A 19611-nucleotide genomic window follows, 5' to 3' on the forward strand; every position below is an offset into this window, starting at 1 on the left:
CTGTATCTAGAAAGTTTTTCCTACATAAATGGCAAGTAATTGTGAAAAAGAAAATTAGGAAGAAAGAAGAAGACTGGGAAACAGAGCTTGTCAGGTACTGGCCCTTCAGTATCACAAAAAGAACTTTGGAAAGTCATTACCGCCTATTCATCCACAAAATAGGATGCTTTAGCATCATCTCAGCCCCTTCCTCAGCAAACTAATACAAAGGAAAAACTAAACATGCTTAAGCTACAGCACTACAAATATTTCTCTATTGGCTCTCATTTTCTACAGAGAGAAATGGACTTAAGTTAGTCATTATGCATTACAGTTGGTATGTTATATATATTGCCTCTTTGAAGATTCTTTTAACCTGTGGAAAGCAGAAAGAAAACCTCTACATGTTGATTTTATACATTACTGCATTGACACAGCATTTTTAACCGCTAGGTATAATGCACCTTAAAATTCATCTGCTTTGTGTTATTCAATTTCCTGGGCAAGTTAGTATCCTATTGGTTGCAGGACTTAGGCTGGCTAAGAACTTTATACTGATTCTCTCTCGAACCCAAGAGCTGTCCCCAAACTAGACATGACTCCTGGTCTGTGGTGCACTCCCTCAGCGGTAGGTTCTATTGTGAGTCCAGCTCTCCTCTTTAATAGGTCCCATGTCTCCTGGAGAGCTCCTGCTCCAACACATCCCACATCCCACCCACCCAACCCTGTCCCATATTTCCATACCCATTTGCACATTCTGGATCTGGATTTTCCTAGGTTTAGAAGTCATACAAATGGTGTCATCACAGCAGAGGAATGGCGCAGTCCTTGGATAGCAGCATAGGGGACCCTGCTGGAAGTAGTGATGGTACCGGGGCATGTGGAATGAGGGGAACGTCGGGCCACTACCCTGCATGGAGCTGGCAATGGCCGATGGTGTCAGAGGCATCCCAAGTCGGCTATATGGTGGCAATGAACCCTGGATAGGGTGAGGAATGGGTGTTGCTATGGATGCTGTGCTGGTGCCAAGAGCAGTCAGGGACTGGGGGTGCTGAAAGCCAGGAAAACTGGATGAAGATGATACCCAGGAGCTGAGAGACAAATTATCAGACGTTGTAAAGGCTGACCCTGAAAGGAAAAACAACTCATTAGACTAGAAACTATTTCAGTGTGCAAATCAAGAATTACATTATCTGTAAGGACTGATTTATTTTTTAAAATATATAATAGATTGACAATTTAAAAAGATAGCATGTCAACCTTTCCAGATATCATTTGTACCATATATGGAAGAGAGAATTTACTAAATAGAAAAAGACTTAGCTCATTCGATGGCCTACATACCCCCAGAGAATGGCCAAAACACTAGTACCCTGACTGAGAGTAATAACTGGATTCCCTATAAAAAATAGCAAAAGGGATTATAGGGGAAAGGAGAGAAAATGAGTGGGAAAAATCAGAGAGGGTGATGAAACATGAGAGACTCCTAACTCTGGGAAACGAACAAGGGGTAGTGGAAAGGGAGGTGCGTGGGGGGATGGAGTGACTGGGTGATAGGCACTGAAGGGGGCACTGATGGGATGAGCACTGGGTTTTATACTATATGTTGGCAAATCAAACTCCAATAAAAAATATACATATAAAAAATAAAAATAAACTTAAAAAAGAGAAAGTTGAGGGAATCATGGTTCCAGGCAAAAATTTATGGATTCATAGGTGATTCCAGTTTTACAGTTTACTCTCACTGATTATAAAATCATCAATATTGTGTCCTAGTTCTGCAAATTGAAAAAAGAGAAGTTGTAAATTATTTTTATAAAGTTGCTTTGGGAGAATGTAATTTTAAATATGTAGGTAAGGTTGCTCTAAATTTTTGCAACATTTTACCATCTAAAACAGGAACCTATTTTCAATTATTCTAACAATATTTATATTCCTTATAGCTTAAATTAAATTTAATATCACTATTAAGAACGTGTGGTCTGCATTAATATTTAATCATTTACTTTTCTTGCATTTTTTTATGCTTAATCAATAGTTTATAAATTTGCCTAAAAAAAAAAAAAACTGGATTCCCACTAAAGGAACTCCAAATAGCTAGTATCTATCTATCCTAACCTCTACAACATCCCTGCAAGGAAGGCTGGACATATAAGCCTCAACAAAGTTACTTGGTTTCTAAGGGCACTGTGGAAATCCACAAGAGTGTTTTTTTTTTCTAGCTTCCATAATTCTTTTATTAAATTTTTGACAAGTTGCAAGAGTAATAAGCTTTTCGTACATATCCACGAGTTTAAACAGAAGTTGACACTGAATTTTCCAACTGTATAATTAATTACTAGTAGCTCATTTGGACTTAGTTATAAGAAATGTCCTATAATTTGACAGGCTATGCTATTCTATACAAAGGATATAAAAATATGACAGAGGGCCCTCTCCCCACACAAACATCCCTGTGCCCAGGGTTAGGCACCCTCTGGACTCCCAGGTACAGAGGGCTCCTCTGTGAGCCTCTGGGACAGAGGAACTTTTCAGTTCTCCCCTACTGTCACCACTGGGGCCCCTGCCTATATATAATACCCTTCACTGGAAAAAGTCTTCTTTTTAAAAGTGTTTTCCATTTTAGCCATTGATCCTAATAAGATATTCCTGAACTATCTTATAAGGGGATAAGTACAGTCCCTGATTTCAGATTACAAAATTGAGGTTCAGAAAGACTTAAAGGACCGCCCCCAAAGTCCAACAGCTTTTTGGTGGTAGATCATGGAGAAGTAACTCCTGAGCCCTAACTCAGAGGCTTGATGTCCTTTCACTAGAAAACCATTCACAGGAAGCCATCACGCAGAATAATCACTTAAGACCCAGAGGCAAAAAAATTCAAAAAATAAAATAATAGGGACGCCTAGGTGGCTCAGCATTTAAGCGTCTGCCTTCCACCCAGGGCGTGATCCTGGAGTCCTGGGATCAAGGCCCACATTGGGCTCCCTGCATGGAGTCTGCTTCTTCCTCTGCCTATGTCACTGCCTCTGTGTGTGTGTGTGTGTGTGTGTGTGTGTGTCTCATGAATAAATAAATAAAATCTTTTAAAGAATTGTTAAATTAAATTAAATTAAATTAAATTAAATTAAATTAAATAATTAATAAAAAAAAGAGCTGTATGAAAATCAGCCGCAGGGGCTGTCCCTTCCTCAAGAGACTCCTAAAATACTTCTGGGGCAGACTGCACCCTGAGGACTAGAAGTTTCATCACCTACCTTCCTCTTTCTTGCTCAGGGTGCTCTTGCTCCCAGCACTTCATATAGCCCAGAAGCTGTCTTACCTCGATTCTGTGTTGTCTGAACCTCCTCCCCCAGCACATCCTCTTCTCCTCCATAGGTACGGATGGGTGAGCGGGCATAGGAATGCTTCTGGATCAGGCTCTCCACACTTTCCCTAGGTCAGAGAATGACACATTCTAAATTAACTAAAATGTACTTGGCGATGGAGATGGGCCTGAAAGATAAATTACTAGTCAGTAAAACCATTTTCTCAGCCCGAAGAGCCCCACACTTCAGGAAAAGACGACTTTCAAAACATGTACATTTCTGCCACCGTAGACTCCTTGGAAACGTGACCTCAGGCATTGAAATACAAGCAAACACAACTGGATAGGATAGGGACAATCCCTGGAAACCCTGCAACGTGGAGGACAAAGCGGTGAACAAGGAGCTATGGAGCAGACTATAGAATGTAGAGTTTAATGATTTGAAAAAATGACTGAATGAATGTCCTGAGAAGCTACAATGATTCTTCTGACTTCATCGGCTAACGAACATAAAACAAATACTTGACTGATACAAACTACACTTACTCAACATCAGATGAAATGTTGGCCAGAAGTTCAGAATATCGTTAGTCATAAAAAGACTCCATGTTCACTAGTAAACCTAGCAAGTGCACAGAGCATATGACAATAGGAGTAGTTTGGATAATGTACACTTTGAGATTCCTGTTGCTTTAAGACTGAAAATTATAGGAAACCTGTGTTGAATGAAGAACAAATCAAACACCAAATTTCACATTGAGGGGACAAGGAAAGCAAATAAAATGTCATCATAACTTTTCAAAATGTAACACTTGTCAACATTTCACATAAATATACAAACTTTACTGCCCAAAAAATACTAACATAGTGAATTTGGCATTCTAGAAAACTTGTATACTCACAGAAATGAAAGCATTTTGTCATATTATGCAGCTTGCAAATGAGGACTTAAGGGTAAGCCTAGAAGAAAAATTAATTGTAGCAACTATTCAAGTTACGTCTCTCTCTGTTCCCAAAACGTTTTAAAATAAGACTACCAACTTCATGTAGTCAAAAGGATTGGGATCTTTATCTAAAAGATTAATATACAGCTGTCTTAAAAAGTGAAACCATTCCAAAACAAAACAAAACAAAACTAAAAGTGAAACCATTCCATATTTGATATGGAACGAACTTTAAGAAGTGAAAAAAAGTTAAGTACAGAAGATACATACACAAATAGTATGCTTCCATTTGTGAATTTAAAACAAGGACTATGTATGTCTGTATATGCATAAGATTTCTGGAATGTTCCAGTTTCAGAACAGAAAATTGCCTAGAATAGGTCATCTCTGTATGACGGAACCAGGGACTTGAGGAGCTGGAATAATGATTTCCCACTTTGTCTTGACTCTCACAGATGTCCCAAATCCACATGAGTCACCCAGGGCTCTTAAAAAAAGAAAAGCTAAATTGAGTTATAATTAATATACAATAAGTGGTACATATTTGAAGTGTACAGTTTGAGCTTCTGTGACCAGTGACACCACCCCCACAGGGAAGATAACACACCTAACGCTGACCAAAGTTACCTCGTGCTTCCTGGCCTCCGTCTCAACAAGTTTTAACAAGGAAACCACTGAAATGATTTCTATTCCTACAGATTAGTTTGCATTTTCTTAAACTGTATAAAAGTGAAATCATATCTTATGTTTTCTTTTTTTTTAATGTTTTCTTTTTTAATCTGGCTTCTTTCTACTCCACATAATTACTTTGAGCTCTATCATGTTGAATATATATCAATAGTTGTAGCATTCTGTTGTGCGAACTATAGGATATACTGTCGTTTACCTGTGTTGATCAACATTTGCCTAGTTTCTAACTGTTACACAGGAAGCTGCTACCCATATTCATGTATACTTTTTTTTAATGGACATATGCTTTGACATCTCGTTTTCTTTGCAGAAAGGTCTTTAGTAAAAAAAAAAAAAAAAAAAAAAAAAAAAAAAAAAAAAAAGGTCTTTAGTTACAAATTCAAAACTATCAGGTTGCCTGTTTCTTCTTTTATGAGTTTTGGTATTTTGTGTCTTCAAGGGATTTATCCATTTCATCTAAATTGCTGAAATGATAAACTGAAGTGTTCATCATATTACTTTATTATCCTTACTCTCAGTATCTATACAATCTGCAGTGGCATTTCTCTCCCCTCATTCCTGGCAGTGATAATTTCTATCTTCTTCCTTTTTTTTCCTAATCGGTTTGGCTAGAGGACTGTCAATCTTATTAAGCGTCTTTGCTTTTGGTCCTACAGATTTTCTCTATTGTCTTCCTGTTTTCTAGTCCACTTAGTTTCATTCTGATATTTATTATTCCTTCCTCCCACCTACTTTGAGTTCAGTTTGCTCTTCTTTCCTAGTTTCTTGAGATGAAGATGAAGTCACTGATTTGAAATCTTTGTTCATTTCTAAAATAAGAATGTAGGGGCACCCGAATGGCTCAGTCAGTTTAGCGACTCTTGATTTCAGCTCAGCTCATGATCGAGGGATCGAGTCCTGCGTCGGATTCCACACTTAGTGTGGAGTCTGCTTAAGATTCTTTCTCTCCCTCTCCCCCTCCTCCTGCTTACTCTTGTTCTCTCTCAAAGAAAGAAATAAATCTTTAAAAATAATAATAAAATTTAAAAAGTGGGAATGTAGCCTAGCAGCATCCTATAGTCTTTATGGGCTCTTTTTTCATTTTCATTCAGTTCAAGATATTTTCTAATTTCCTTTTTGATATCTCCCATGACCCTTGGGTTATTTAGACATATGTTATTTAGTTTTCAAAATGTTTGGGAGTTTTCCAGTTATCCTCCTATTACTGCTTTCTAATATAATTCCACTGTGGTCAGAGAACATACTTTGTATGACTTGAATGCCTTTAAATTTACTGAGACCTGTTTTTTGGCACAGGGTATGGTCTATCTTAGTAAATGTTCTGTGTGCACTTGAAAAGAAAGTATACTCTGCTGATGTAGGACAGAGCATTTTATAAATGTCAATTGGGTCAAGCTGGTTTACAGAGTTGCTCAAATCTTCTAGATCTTTACTCATTTTTCTGTCTACTTGTTCTATCATTTTGAGAGAGGGACAGTGAATTTTTCAACTATAATTGTTTCTTTTTTCCTTTTTAAAGATTTTATTTATTTATTCGTGAGAAACAGAGAGAGAGGAGAGACATAGACAGAGGGAGAAGCAAGGTGCCTGATGCAGGACTCGATCCCAGGACCCTAGGATCATGACCTGACCCAAAGGCAGACATTCAACCACTGAGCCACCCAGGTGCCCTAATTGTTTCTTTTACTATTTCTCCTTACAGTTGTCAGTTTTGCTTCATGTACTGTACTTTGAAGGTCTATTAGGTGCATAAATATGTAGGATTGAATGTTCTCCTGATGAATTAAACCCTATACAGGCATATATCAAAGATACTGTGGATTTAGTTCCACAATAATGTATATATTGCAATAAAGCAAGTCAAATGCATTTTTTGGTTCCTGGTGCATTTAAGTTATGTTCACACTACACTGTAGTCTATTAAGTGTACAATAAATAGGGCAGCTTGGGTGGCTCAGCGGTTTAGCGCCACCTACAGCCCAGAGCGTGGTCCTGGAGACCCAGGATCGAGTCCCTCGTCAGGCTCCCTGCATAGAGCCTGCTTCTCCCTCTACCTGTGTCTCTGCCCCTCTCTCTTTCTCCTCTCTGTGTATTCTCATGAATAAATAAATAAAATCTTTTTTAAAAAAGCATACAATAAATAGTATTATATCTAAAGAAAACAATGTGTATGCCTTAATTTAAAAATATTTCATTGTTAAAGGGGCACCTGGGTGGCTCAGTGGTTTAGCATCTGCCTTTGGCTCAGATCATGATTCCGAGGTCCTGGGATCGAGCCCCACATGGGACTCCCTGCTTAGCGGGGAGCCTGCTTCTCCCTCTCCCTGATGTTCCCCCCATTCATGCTTTCTCACTCTCTCAAATAAATAGTTTAAAAATTGATTAATTAAAAATACAGTATCCACAAATGACAATAAAGTGATGTGCAATAAAATGTGGCATGCCTCTATCAGTATGAAATGATCTACTTTATCCATGGCAAATTCTTTGCTCTGAAATCTGTGATATTAAGGTAGTTATCCCAGTTTTTCTTTTGACTAGTGTTAATATGGTATATTTTTTCCATGGCCTTACTTTGAACTTGTCTTTATATTTAGTGCATTTCTTATAAGGCAGTTTATATTGTGCTTTTTAATCCAAACTGACAATCTCTCCTTTTTGATTGGGGATCTTAGGGCATTTCTATTTAAAGTGACTAATAATACGGCTAGGTTGAATTTTCTGTTTGCTTCTTACCTTTTCATTTGCTATTTTACCTTTTTCTCTTTTTTTGCCTTCTTTTAGGTTTCTTATTTCATTTTTATCTCTTTTGTTGGTTGGTTTATTAGTTATAACTGACTTTTGTTATTTTAGTGGTTGATTTAGTATTATAGAAAATATTCTTAGCTTACTACAATCTACTAGGCAAATGCTATGATATGACTTCAGGTATACTCTAAGACTTATAAGAATACATTTCCATTTCTTCCTGCCATCCTTTGTGCCATCCTTGTCAAACATTTTACTTTTACATAAATCCTACATTACATTGTTATTTTTGTTTAAATAATTATGTTTTAAAAGATGTAAATAATACGAAAAAAATCTGATCTATTTATCCTTGGAATTACCATTCCCACTGCTCTTCTTTCCTTGGTATAGATCCAGATCGACATCTAATCTTCCTTCCACCAAAGGACTCCCTTTAACATATCTGTAGTACAGTCTGCTGAAGGTGAATTCTTTCAGCTTTCATATATCTGAAAAATGTCTTCATTTTACTTTTTTTTTTTAATGTCTATCTGGGTTGATAGACATGCTTTCTTTCTGTACTTCAAAAATGGTGCTTCACTGTTTCATTTACTCTCTCTCTTTTTTTTCCCCCCCATTTACCTTGTTTCTGACCAGAAATCTGCTGTCATCCTTTTGTTCCTTTTATGGGAACTTCTTGGTTGCTTTCAATATTTTCTCTTCTTCATACTTTTGAGCAATGTGATTATGATGTGCCTTGGTGTTATTTCTTCAAGCTTCTTGAGCTTGAGTTTTTTGGGGCCTCTTTGGGTTGTATGTTTTCAGTTGTCATTAAATGTAGAAAGATTTTGGCCATTATTACTTAAATATAATTCTTACCCCACCTCCTACACTTCCCATCTACTTTTCAGGGACTCCAATTACATATATATTAAACTGCTTAAAGTTTTCCCACAAGTCACTGATACTCTTCATTTTTAAACATTTCTCTTTGCTCTCTGTGTTTCATTTGGGATAGTTTCTATTGTGTGTCTTCAAGTTTAGCAGTCTTTTCACCTGCAATGTCTACTCTGCTATTAAGCCCTTTCAGTGTATCTCTCATTTTAAACATTGTAGTTTTCATCTTTAGAATTTTGATTTGAATCTTTTGGATATCTTCCATGTGTCTGTTTAATTTTCTGAATATATAATATAGATATGATAATTTACTGTCCTTGTCTGGTAATTGTAATATTCGTGTCAGTTTTATTTTCAGTTGATAAATGTATCACATTATTGGTCATATTATCCTACTTCTTTGTACTTCTGATAATTTTTTATTAGATGCCAGACTGTGAATTTTATATCTTGGGTGCTGGATGTTTTTGTATTCCTAAAATATTCTTGAGCTTTGTTCTGGGATATAGTTAAGTTACTTGGAAATAACTTGATCCTTTTGGGTCTTGCTTTCAAGATATCTGAGGGAAGACTGGAACAATGTTTAGTCTAGGATTAATTTCTCCTCACTACCGAAGCAAAAACCTTCTGAGATTTCTATCAAATGCCCTGCAAATCACAAGGTTTTCCAGTCCATCTGTTAGATGTCAGAACAGGCACTGTTCCCACTCCTGTTTAAATACTAGGCACTGTTTTCTCTAATGTTTTCAGGTGTTTTCTCTCCCCAGGTTCTGGTAGTTTTCTTGGACGCATATACTAATCAGATTTCTGCTGAACAGTCAAGAGGGATCCCCTAAAGATCTCTGGAGTTCTCCTATCCTGTAGTCTGTCCTGTGGATTCTGTTTTAGTCTTATCAGACTCCCAGCTCTGATTGCTAAACTCAGGAGATCTGCCAAACTCTACCCGTATTCTCTATCCTTGTGCCAAGGCTTAGATACACTCTCAGACTACATGGTGGCACCATCATAGGGCTCACCTCATTTGATTCCCATCCCATGGGGATTATTGTCTTGTTGCCTAATGTCCAATATCATAAAAGAGATGTTTTGTGTTTTTCATGTGTTTCTTAATTATTCAAGGCAATAGAGTATACTTGGTTCTTGCTACTTTACCTTTACCTGAAGCAAAGTCCCTCTTGGGGATCTTCTAAACATTTGAAAATAGAGGCCACACCAAGAGACCAAGGAAACCACAATCTCTGGGGGTGATACACAGGCTTCAGTAATCATTAAAGCTCCCCAAGTGATTCCAATGGGCATGCAAGTTTAGGAAAAGAGGAGAAATATATGATGAATGTTCTTCACCATATACTCCCCTGTACCATTTGAACTTTAGACATATGTATTATTTATTCAAAATTAATTAGAAATTATAAAAATGTCATGAAAATAATATCCTACCAATGAACAAAAAAGAACTGCTGAACTAACACCAATATTTGGTAAATTTCTTATAATGAATTGATAAAAAAACTGTCAATATCATGCTGATTTTTTATATAGTAAATGTATTGGAAGTAGAATGGTATATTGGAAAAATCATGGGCTTCAAAGTCATTTATCAAATGGATGAATGTATGGATGAGTAGATGGACCACCCAGAGCCATTTTCACATCTAGTTTTGTTGCTTCCTTAATATCTCTTCATCTGTAAATTGAGGAGCATAATACCAGCCTTACAGGGTCATTAATTCATCCAAAAAATATTTATTGAGTACCTATTATGAATAAGGCACTATTCTAGGAATTGTAAGTATAATAATAAGTAAAACACAAAAATCCTGGTCCAACAGGGGAGGAGGCTAGAGGGAAAAGAGAGAGAGATTGAAAAAAAATGAAAAATATGATGCATATTAGATGATGATAATAGTGCTGTGAAAAAAAAAAACAAAAATATAGCAGGGACTAATGATAAGAACTGTAACTGTGAGGATTAACTATGATAAGGCATTTGAACTGGCCAAAACAGTGTCCGGCACATAGGAGGTACTTAGTAACCTATAAAAGTGTGTCTAAAGCAGATAAACATATTTTATTCTCTTAGATTATATTTGTCTCCAATTTATTCTACCCATCTGAATAATCCTAATTCAGAATAATGAGATCCAAACAAGAGGATTTTACTTGGTGACAGAATATTAAAGTCAGCAGAGAACTTGACTACAGTGTTATTTACAGTTTTACTATAAGATTACTATAAGATTTACAGCCCCGGTGGCTCAGCGGTATAGCGCCGCCTTCAGCCCAGGGTGTGATCCTGGAGTCCCAGGATCGAGTCCCACATGGGGCTCTCTGCATGGAGCCTGGTCTCCCTCTGCCTGTGTCTCTGCCTCCTCTCTCTCTCTCTCTCTCTCTCTCTCTCTCATGAATAAATAAAATCTTTAAAAATAAAATAAAATTATATCTATCATAAAAGAGAAAATATTAAGATTAAGCCAAATCCATATCACTTGTTTAAAAGTGTAACCTATTCTTAAAAATCTCTCGAACAGACTTGTTGAATCCTCTGCGTTAGATTTGTTGAAATGAAAATAGTTTATCATTTACTAAGAAGCATCAGTAAATATATTAAATGGAGAAATTAATGGAAAGGATAATTCGGCATAACATGGATGCTAAACCATTTGCTTCAACGTGGATGGAACTGGAGGGTATTATGCTGAGTGAAGTAAGTCAGTCGGAGAAGGACAAACATTATATGTTCTCATTCATTTGGGGAATATAAATAATAGTGAAAGGGAATATAAGGGAAGGGAGAAGAAATGTGTGGGAAATATCAGAAAGGGAGACAGAACGTAAAGACTGCTAACTCTGGGAAACGAACTAGGGGTGGTAGAAGGGGAGGAGGGCGGGGGGTGGGAGTGAATGGGTGACGGGCACTGGGGGTTATTCTGTATGTTAGTAAATTGAACACCAATAAAAAATAAAAAATAAATTAAAAAAATCAATTTGCCCACTGCCCTGTATTTTAACCTTTATATGCCCACATTCTGGTAACGTTGGACTCCCACAGCCTTAACATCAGATGTCACTAACACAAGGACTTAATTCACTACAATATTAGAGAGTGACTGTCTTTGGGTAACTCAGATTATTAGGAAAACAGTCAAGTAAGCTTAGCAACCCTTACTAAAATAAAAACTATAACATACATTCAAGCTGATGTCCTTTTAGTCTGAGCGTGTGTCATACTGTTAAAATTTAAAATAAACTTAGATGGTTATTTTCACATGAGAAAGGAACTTGCTTCAATTACCCTAGGAATCATTTTCTTTTTGTATAATTATAAAGGAATGGTCATCAATGAGCCCATTATGGATGGTCTATTTCTGAGGTATATTCCTCTTCCCATCCTATGCACATAAACTACTCAAACCAAACTTAAGTTCAAAAACAAAATGTAGCATTTGCCTCTCTAAAAGTACCCTTATAGAAAATCACTTAAACATCTTTCACATACACACCCAGATAAATCATTTCCCAAATAACATAATGAGTCACTGGCTTATGGAATATCTTGTTTTTCTATAAGAAATACATTATATCCATTTTGTCCTTGGTAGATCACTGGTATCATTACTTATTCTCGTCTCTAGGAGGGAGAAAAAAAGGATTTTATCGAAGTGATTTACTTGTGTCAGGCTTGGAAGTGAACTGAAAGCAATGGCAGTTCTTATATAAAGGATGGCATAATCAAATTATTGCCTTTTAAGTGATTGAAAACAGTGGTGCAATATCAGGGCCATCTCTTTGAAGATGTTGCGAAGAGTAGACAGCCCACATTGTTTACTTTGTGTCTGATCCCTATTTCTAGCAGAAGGAAAAGTGCAAAGAATTTGTTTAGCCTAGAAGTCCTATTGCAAGGACTTCTAAAATATTGTACCCTGAAAAATAAGGGATGACTCACCTAATGGGTTAAGTGATTTAGGTATCACAAGCCATGACAGTGTCTTGTGATGCTCAATTCTCTTATATCCTATAGCAAGAGACTGTAGCTTTTTAGTAGGCTTCTTTTGGATTTAGTAGATCAATAAAATGGGTACCGTTACTTAAGTACCATTAATGGCCTTTCTAAATATCTAACACTAAATTATTTTTCTAGGCAAAAGAGTACATTATTACCTTAGGTATCTTTAAAGGATTTCTTTTGAATACTATGTAAATCAATTCCAAGAATAATATACATGCGAGAGACACTATCATAGCCAGAAGGTGGGCAAGATAAAGGGTAGCTACAATAATTACGTTGATCTTGCTAAAATGTTCACACCTGTTTGAAGTGACTTTCAAACTCTAGATAAGCAAAACCAACACTCTCTATCAGTATTGGAACTGACTGCCCATCATCTCTGAAACTAGTGCAAATCTCTCAGCATGCAGAATGCAAAACCTTCCTTCTTCCCTCACTTTTTCCTTTGTATCACCACTGTACTTAATATATGCCTCTTGTATTGTACTTAGATTGATCACAATCATGTGTTTGCATGACTCTCTCTACTACTATACTGTTGACCTATGAACAAGGAGAGAATACTACTTAATCTGGGCAGTGGTTCTCAAACTTTAGTGTGTGTTATGGACTGAATGTCTGTGTCTCCCACAAAATTTACATATTGACATTTTAACTCCCAATGTGATGGAATTAGGAGGTGGGGTAGACAATTAGGTCTTGAGGGTAGAACCCAAATAAATGGTATTAGCACCCTTATAAGAAGAGACAGGAGAGCTTGCTTTAGCTTTTTGCTTTTCAGCCATGTGAGGACACACTGAGAAGGTGCCCACTATGAACCAGGAAGCAGGCCCTTATCACACATTGAATCTGCCAGCTTCCAGAACCGTGAGAAATAAAGGTCAAATGGTTAAGCCACTCAGTCTGTGGCATTACTGTTATAGCAGCCCAAACAGACTAAGAAAGTGTGCATCTGAATTACCTGGAGGACTTGTCAAACACTAAGACTGTTGAGCCCCACCCTGATTCAGTAGGTCTGAGGTATGGCCTGAGAATGTGATTTCCTGTGTGTTTCCAGGCAATGCTGATGCTGCTGACACAGAGACCACATGTGGAGAATCACTGCCCTAGTGTCATGGTTACAAGTATGTTTGCTGGCACTTGCTTAGCTTGAATCCTAGCTCTGCCACTTACATGCTTGTGGGCAAATTACTTCACTCTGCCAGGCCTGTTTCCTCATCTGTAAAATGAGAATATTAATATTCTCATTAATTAATGATTAATATGGTTTATCTCTTATGGTTATTATTAAGATTCAGTGAATTAACACATAGAGAGCTTATATTGGTACCTGGGATATAATAAGCATTCACCAAATGTTTCTTGATAAAATTAAATTCTTGCTGTTATTATTCAGTATCAAGATCATGGTTCCTAAAGCTAGTTACAGAATCATGACCATTTTAGATGAAACTAGGGACTTCCAGTCGCTATAACTGGATTCATTTAAACCATCATACACTATACATATTGGGGAGAAAATTAAATATGATTTCAATTTATATTCTAACTTTCTCTCCTAAATACAGGCCTGGAAAAAAACTGTTTAGGGAGAAAATGTCAAACCCATTAGAACCAATTCTAATTTATAAGAAAAAAATTATTTAAAGTTGTTCCTGCTCATCAATTTGTTCAAGTTTACATCATTTTCCTGAGCTTTTGTAAATAACTCCTTGTCACAATATTTTCCCAAAGATTTATGCAGATAATGTTATAAATTACAAGAAGACAATACATCAATATGTGTAGCTTCCACAAAGTACTTAATAAATGAAAAGTTTAGATAATACACTTTGAGATGTATTATAAATCATTAATTTTAATTTGAGAACTAAAATACATAATACAATCCATTTTGGAAAAGCAAAATAACTCTAATTTTTTTAAAAGCTTTTAGACTTCAGTTTATTATTTATTTCACTTAATCCTACTGGTTTTTCCTTTCAGTGGTAATATATATTTCTGGTTTTCTATTATCACTAGCAACTTAAATAAATAAACTGTATCACTGAGAAAAAAAAAACTGGTATGTTTAGTTTCTAAGTCTTACAGCTGTGGCAACTAGAAGAAAGTTCTTAAGCAAGGTACAGATCACTCAGCTTCTAAATAAACGTTAGTAAACTGTGAGGTAGGGAACAAACGTCCTTCACACACAGATAGAACGACATAAGCAGAAAAAAATGGAGGACAATTTACAAGTATAAGCCAATTGTGAATAACTTTGCTGCTACTCTAACTACCAGACTGACTTACCGGTTTAACACCACTTTGTAAAATAAATGGTTCCTCTTATAAGCTGTGGATAAATGAGTTAACATTTTTAGTACAGAAACACAGCTTGCTAGTTAAAGGAATATTATGGCAACTGTAATTCTGTTAAAAGCCATCCCTTCCTTTAGGAGAGTGTTGTCCACAGATTATTTTACTGTATTCAACTATAGATTATATTTAAAAGCAGATTTTAATCCAGTTACCAAACCAAATTGCTTTCCTTTTATGCATGCAGGCTCTTATACTAAGTCTCTTCATTGAAGATGATTTTTAAAAATGCTTCTTTCCTAAGAAGCTGTGTGATCGGATTCCTTATCTGTATCTGGGTTTTGATTTCTTCTATAAAATGAGGGTGTGGGGATGTCTGGGTGGCTCAGCAGCTGAGCGTCTGCCTTAGATCAGGGCGTGATCCCAGGGTCCTGGGATCAAGTCCCACACTGGGCTCCCTGCAGGGAGCCTGCTTCTCCCTCTGCCTATGTCTCTGCCTCTCTCTCTGTCTCTCTCATGAATAAATAAAATCTTAATAAAAATAAAATAAAATAAAATAAAATAAAATAAAATAAAATAAAATAAAATAAAATAAAATAAATAAAATAAAATAAAATGAAGGTATGGTAGGCAATTGGTGGGCTGGATTATATCATGTCTAAGATTCATATGGTGCTCATGATTTATGAATCCTTAAACAAATAAAAAGGAAAAATTAAAAAACGCTATTTTGGAAAAAGTCCAGTACTAGTTGTAAAGAACCCTGGGTTCTCAGCTGTATAACTTCTACTAACTGTGTCACCTGAGCAAATCACTTGTAGCCTCTAGGCCCTTGCTGCTTCATTGGTATGACTATAGATACATTGGATGGCTCCCCCAAGTCATTCCAGCCTCAAAATACATGCTCCCTAGAAAGCTTGGCATCAGTGGGTATTTTGGGGAAAATTAACCACAAAATGTCAGGGCACATTAAGTATGCACAGTATCATTTAAAATATTTTCTTAAAAAAATAAAATATTTTCTTATGTTTTAATTTGTACTTAAAGAACTATATACCAATAATTTAAAAAATAATTTTCATTTATACAAGATTAGAGTATCATATGTTGCTCAATAATCTGCAGAAAATTCCATTTTTAGCTCTTTGATTTCTGTCTCTTCATTCTGAGCAACTTCACAGTAGGTATGTCACTCCAAGCAGAGGTGATACAGAGGTCTTCTGTCCTCCCCTACTGCAGAAGCCCTGTCCTGCTCTGTGGCCCCTGTCAAAGAAAGTGGGTCCCAGGGGAACACTGTGGGTCACAGGGAGCAGGGGCAGATGCAAAGGGCACAGACTGTCATTATTAGCTTTTGCCATTTGCTATCTTTAGCACATGTATTTTCAAGTAGCTTGCCTCTCATATAGTCACTGCCTTTAATAACCAAGGAAGGTTTTTCAGCTTGGTTTTAGCAGATTTCACTGAAATTATATTTCAGTTTTACTTCATTACAGACACTGCATAATCTACTTTGTAAGAGTCTCTGTGACACTCAAGTATCACTGTAGTCATGAAAGATTAAGGGAATTAGCAAACTTTAGGAGCCATAACTATTTCTCTATTCACTTGGGTGAACTGTAATCCACTTATTTTTTCAGCTTGTATAGTCCCCTCCTCCCAATATGTATACTTCTCTCTTTGCTTAAATCTATTCTGCTGGTTTTTCTCCAAAGATAGGATATAAGAGTAATATGAGAACTTATGTTGTTAGCTAACTGGGTAACAACTATTAAGTGTGACTAAACACCTCATGAAATGTGTGACGTCAGGAGCCCTGAAGGTCAGGGTTTTCTTTTTCCAAAGCTAGCCCAAATGCTTAGAAAAAAGCCCACACATCAGCAGGTATCCTGAGAAGGGGAAGTGAAGTTGGAAAGGAAAGATGAACTAAGTGCACAAAAGTATACTGCAGAAGCCTCGCTGCAGATCAAACCTCAAGAAAAAGATAACTATTATGTCCAAAATTCAAAGGCAGAGGAGGATTTTTAAAGAAATACCTCTACTATCAGATATCTGGAGAGCGTATTGAGCATGCCATCCATTCCATTCTACCATGAAGTCCATGAAAATGGTGCAAGTGCCAGGTGTCTAGAGAGGACCCATGACATAGAGAAAGGAAATCCACATAATCCTCACATTTCACTTCACCCATGAGTTTCTATCCCTCTGCCTCTAAAGTTATCACCAGAGGTTTTGACAATTCAAAAATGATTTCACTGGGAAGCTTAGTGTAGGGAGAGTCTTGGATTTTACTCCCAGGACTGAGTATAAGGAAGTATAAGGAAGCTTGAGGTACAAAGGGAGCAAATGAGTAACATTTTAGAGGCCACCTTCTTTGTATCCCTCAACAATACTCATGAGTGAAGTAAACAGGGACATAACAAGTCCAGGTAATCTTCTGGGAACCGGGGATTCCCCCTCTGTCCTTTGAACAAGGACAAGAAGAACAAAGGAAAAAGAAAGAAATCTTTTGGCCATTCCAGAAAAAAGATTAAGTCACTTAAATGGGAAAGAATATTAGATTGTCATCCGAGTGTGACAGCCACACTTTATATCAGGAGACAATAACAACATAGTTAAGATATGGCAGGAAAGAAGGAAAGAAAATGTGAGGCAAGGATTATCAATCAGGTCAAACTGACTTTTGCAAATAAAAGCCACAAACTGTCATAGTCATGCAAAAGGCAAGGAATAATGCCCCATGTTTCTTGAGACATCCAGTAGAAAATGAGCTTCAGATAACCAAAGTGAGGAGACAGATGACATAAGTTGCATCAGTGGGCATTAAATCTATATTTACTTTAAGAACTAAGATTAAACCATAGTGATAAGAAAGAGTATGTGTGTGATGAGTTTATACTCTGACAAGGTAAATCAAACACAATTCTTAAGAGTGGGAGGAGGATAGGTTAGTGGGAGGAGGGAAGATGGTTAGAACAAGATTGTCGAGTATCTGTATTTAGTTACTGAGATTATAGGGTTATGACTTCAAATGCTTAAAATGCTTAAAAGCAAGGAAAGTGAGAGGATGAAAAAAAAGAAGTTATTAATTAATTTCAATTCTGCTAGTAGGAGGGAACTTAAAGAAAATCAGAAAAGGGAACTAGGAGTTTTAAAAAGATATTACTGTAAAGGAAAAGAGAGTAAGAGTACAAACCTTGCTAGATACCAAAAAATGATAGTATTAAAAAAAAAAGGTTGCTAATAAGATAGACTACACAGTAAGAGATTATTTACATAAAAGACTTATTCATCTATTTAAATAATAAATAAAACAAATAAAACAATTGAATTCAAATTTTAAGCTGTATATTACATATATATTTTATACTTATGTGGTATATACTTGTCATGTGAAAAAAATAAGGTAGAAAATGTGTAGGGCTCCAGCTACAGTGCTAACATGACCCTACGAGCATGCCTCAACCGCCACTATAAAGACAAGAAGAATAAGTGTTAGCAAAGATCAGATCTTGCCAGCTTTGTCAACAAGCTCAAAATGAAATTTTGAGTTTCTTCATTTTAACCCAGAAAGAGGAAGAATCATCCTATGGACGTAAAATTGCTGGGTAGGAGTTCTCCTTGCTGTCAGTATCTCCATGGCCACTTGAAGCTCTATGCCAGGAATCAGCAAACTGTTTCTAAAAAGGCCAGACAGTAAAAGTTCAAAGTTTCACATGTTTCATGGTCTCTGTGGGATACACTTCACACTGTCACTGTAGCACATGAAAGCAGTCACTTGTAACACATGAACTGAAAAAATGTGACTGTCCTCCAATAAAATGTTACTTAGGGACAATAAAATTTAGTTTCATATTATTTTTGCATGTCACAAAGAATTATCTTTTTACCATTTAAAAATGTAAAAGACCATTTTTACATGGTGGACTCTACCAAACAGGTGGCAGACAGCATTTGCCAACCCCTGCTCTAAGCTATTTACCTGATTAGACGTAGGCCCCGCACACCTTACTGCCTCAGAAACTCCACAAGCAAGCAAAAAGTTGTGCGAGAACCAAACACTCCTGTTCAGCCTGTAAGTCATTATGAAAGGTCTAGAAATTATCCATACACTAGGAACCTCTTTAGCAAAGTTGCCAAAACATTTGCTGTTCCATGGCTTGATGCAGATAAAACTTCTATCAATTCCCAGAATATTAGATTCGAACGTTCCTGGAGTTTCCTTCCTCATCTAAATGAAGAGAGTGGCTTTGAGCTCTGAGCAAAAAGACCCGATTCCTACTGGGCTCCTGTCCAAATTTCAAGTGTCTGAAAGTTTTATTCGATGCCAGGGGATCTTATACTTATTTTATAGAGCCTTTCGGTACGAATCCTGAATGAATAAGGTGAGATAAGCCTATGTATTTAATTCTCTGCCTCAGTGACATGACTGAGAAAACGAGAGGAACTCAGAAAATCATGTAGAAAGCCAACTGCACGCTTACCACAGGAGAAGAGAGGAGTGAGGAAAGAATCAAGCAGTGTGCCGGTCAGCACTGCACACGGGGAAAGCCAGCTGGGGAGGGAACAAATGAAAAGGCCTCTGGCCCAGCTTTACTTAAACGCCACCTTGGTGCAACAGAGATCAACAATCAAGGCAGGTCTTCGGGAGCAGATTCTCAGGCTGCTGGAGGATAGGCCTAGGGAATCCCACAGCAGTGCTCTCAGCTAGCACAGAGTGGTTAGGGTGTACTGGAGGCTGTGGGTCTGTGACCATGGTAGCC

General features: G+C 36.9%; 1 protein-coding gene across 1 annotated transcript in view; it reads right to left on the minus strand.

Moving 5' to 3' along the window:
* Positions 1-765: 765 nt before the first annotated feature.
* The window catches only part of TBX20 (T-box transcription factor 20), a 50715-nt gene continuing 31869 nt past the window's right edge, over positions 766-19611 (minus strand). Inside the window, 3 exon segments of the mRNA XM_038557325.1 lie at positions 766-825; positions 827-1107; positions 3299-3411. Coding sequence (XP_038413253.1) covers positions 766-825; positions 827-1107; positions 3299-3411 — 454 coding nt within the window.

The sequence above is a fragment of the Canis lupus genome, chromosome 14 (assembly GCF_011100685.1).
Source record: "Canis lupus familiaris isolate Mischka breed German Shepherd chromosome 14, alternate assembly UU_Cfam_GSD_1.0, whole genome shotgun sequence".
Classification (NCBI taxonomy): Eukaryota; Metazoa; Chordata; class Mammalia; order Carnivora; family Canidae; genus Canis; species Canis lupus.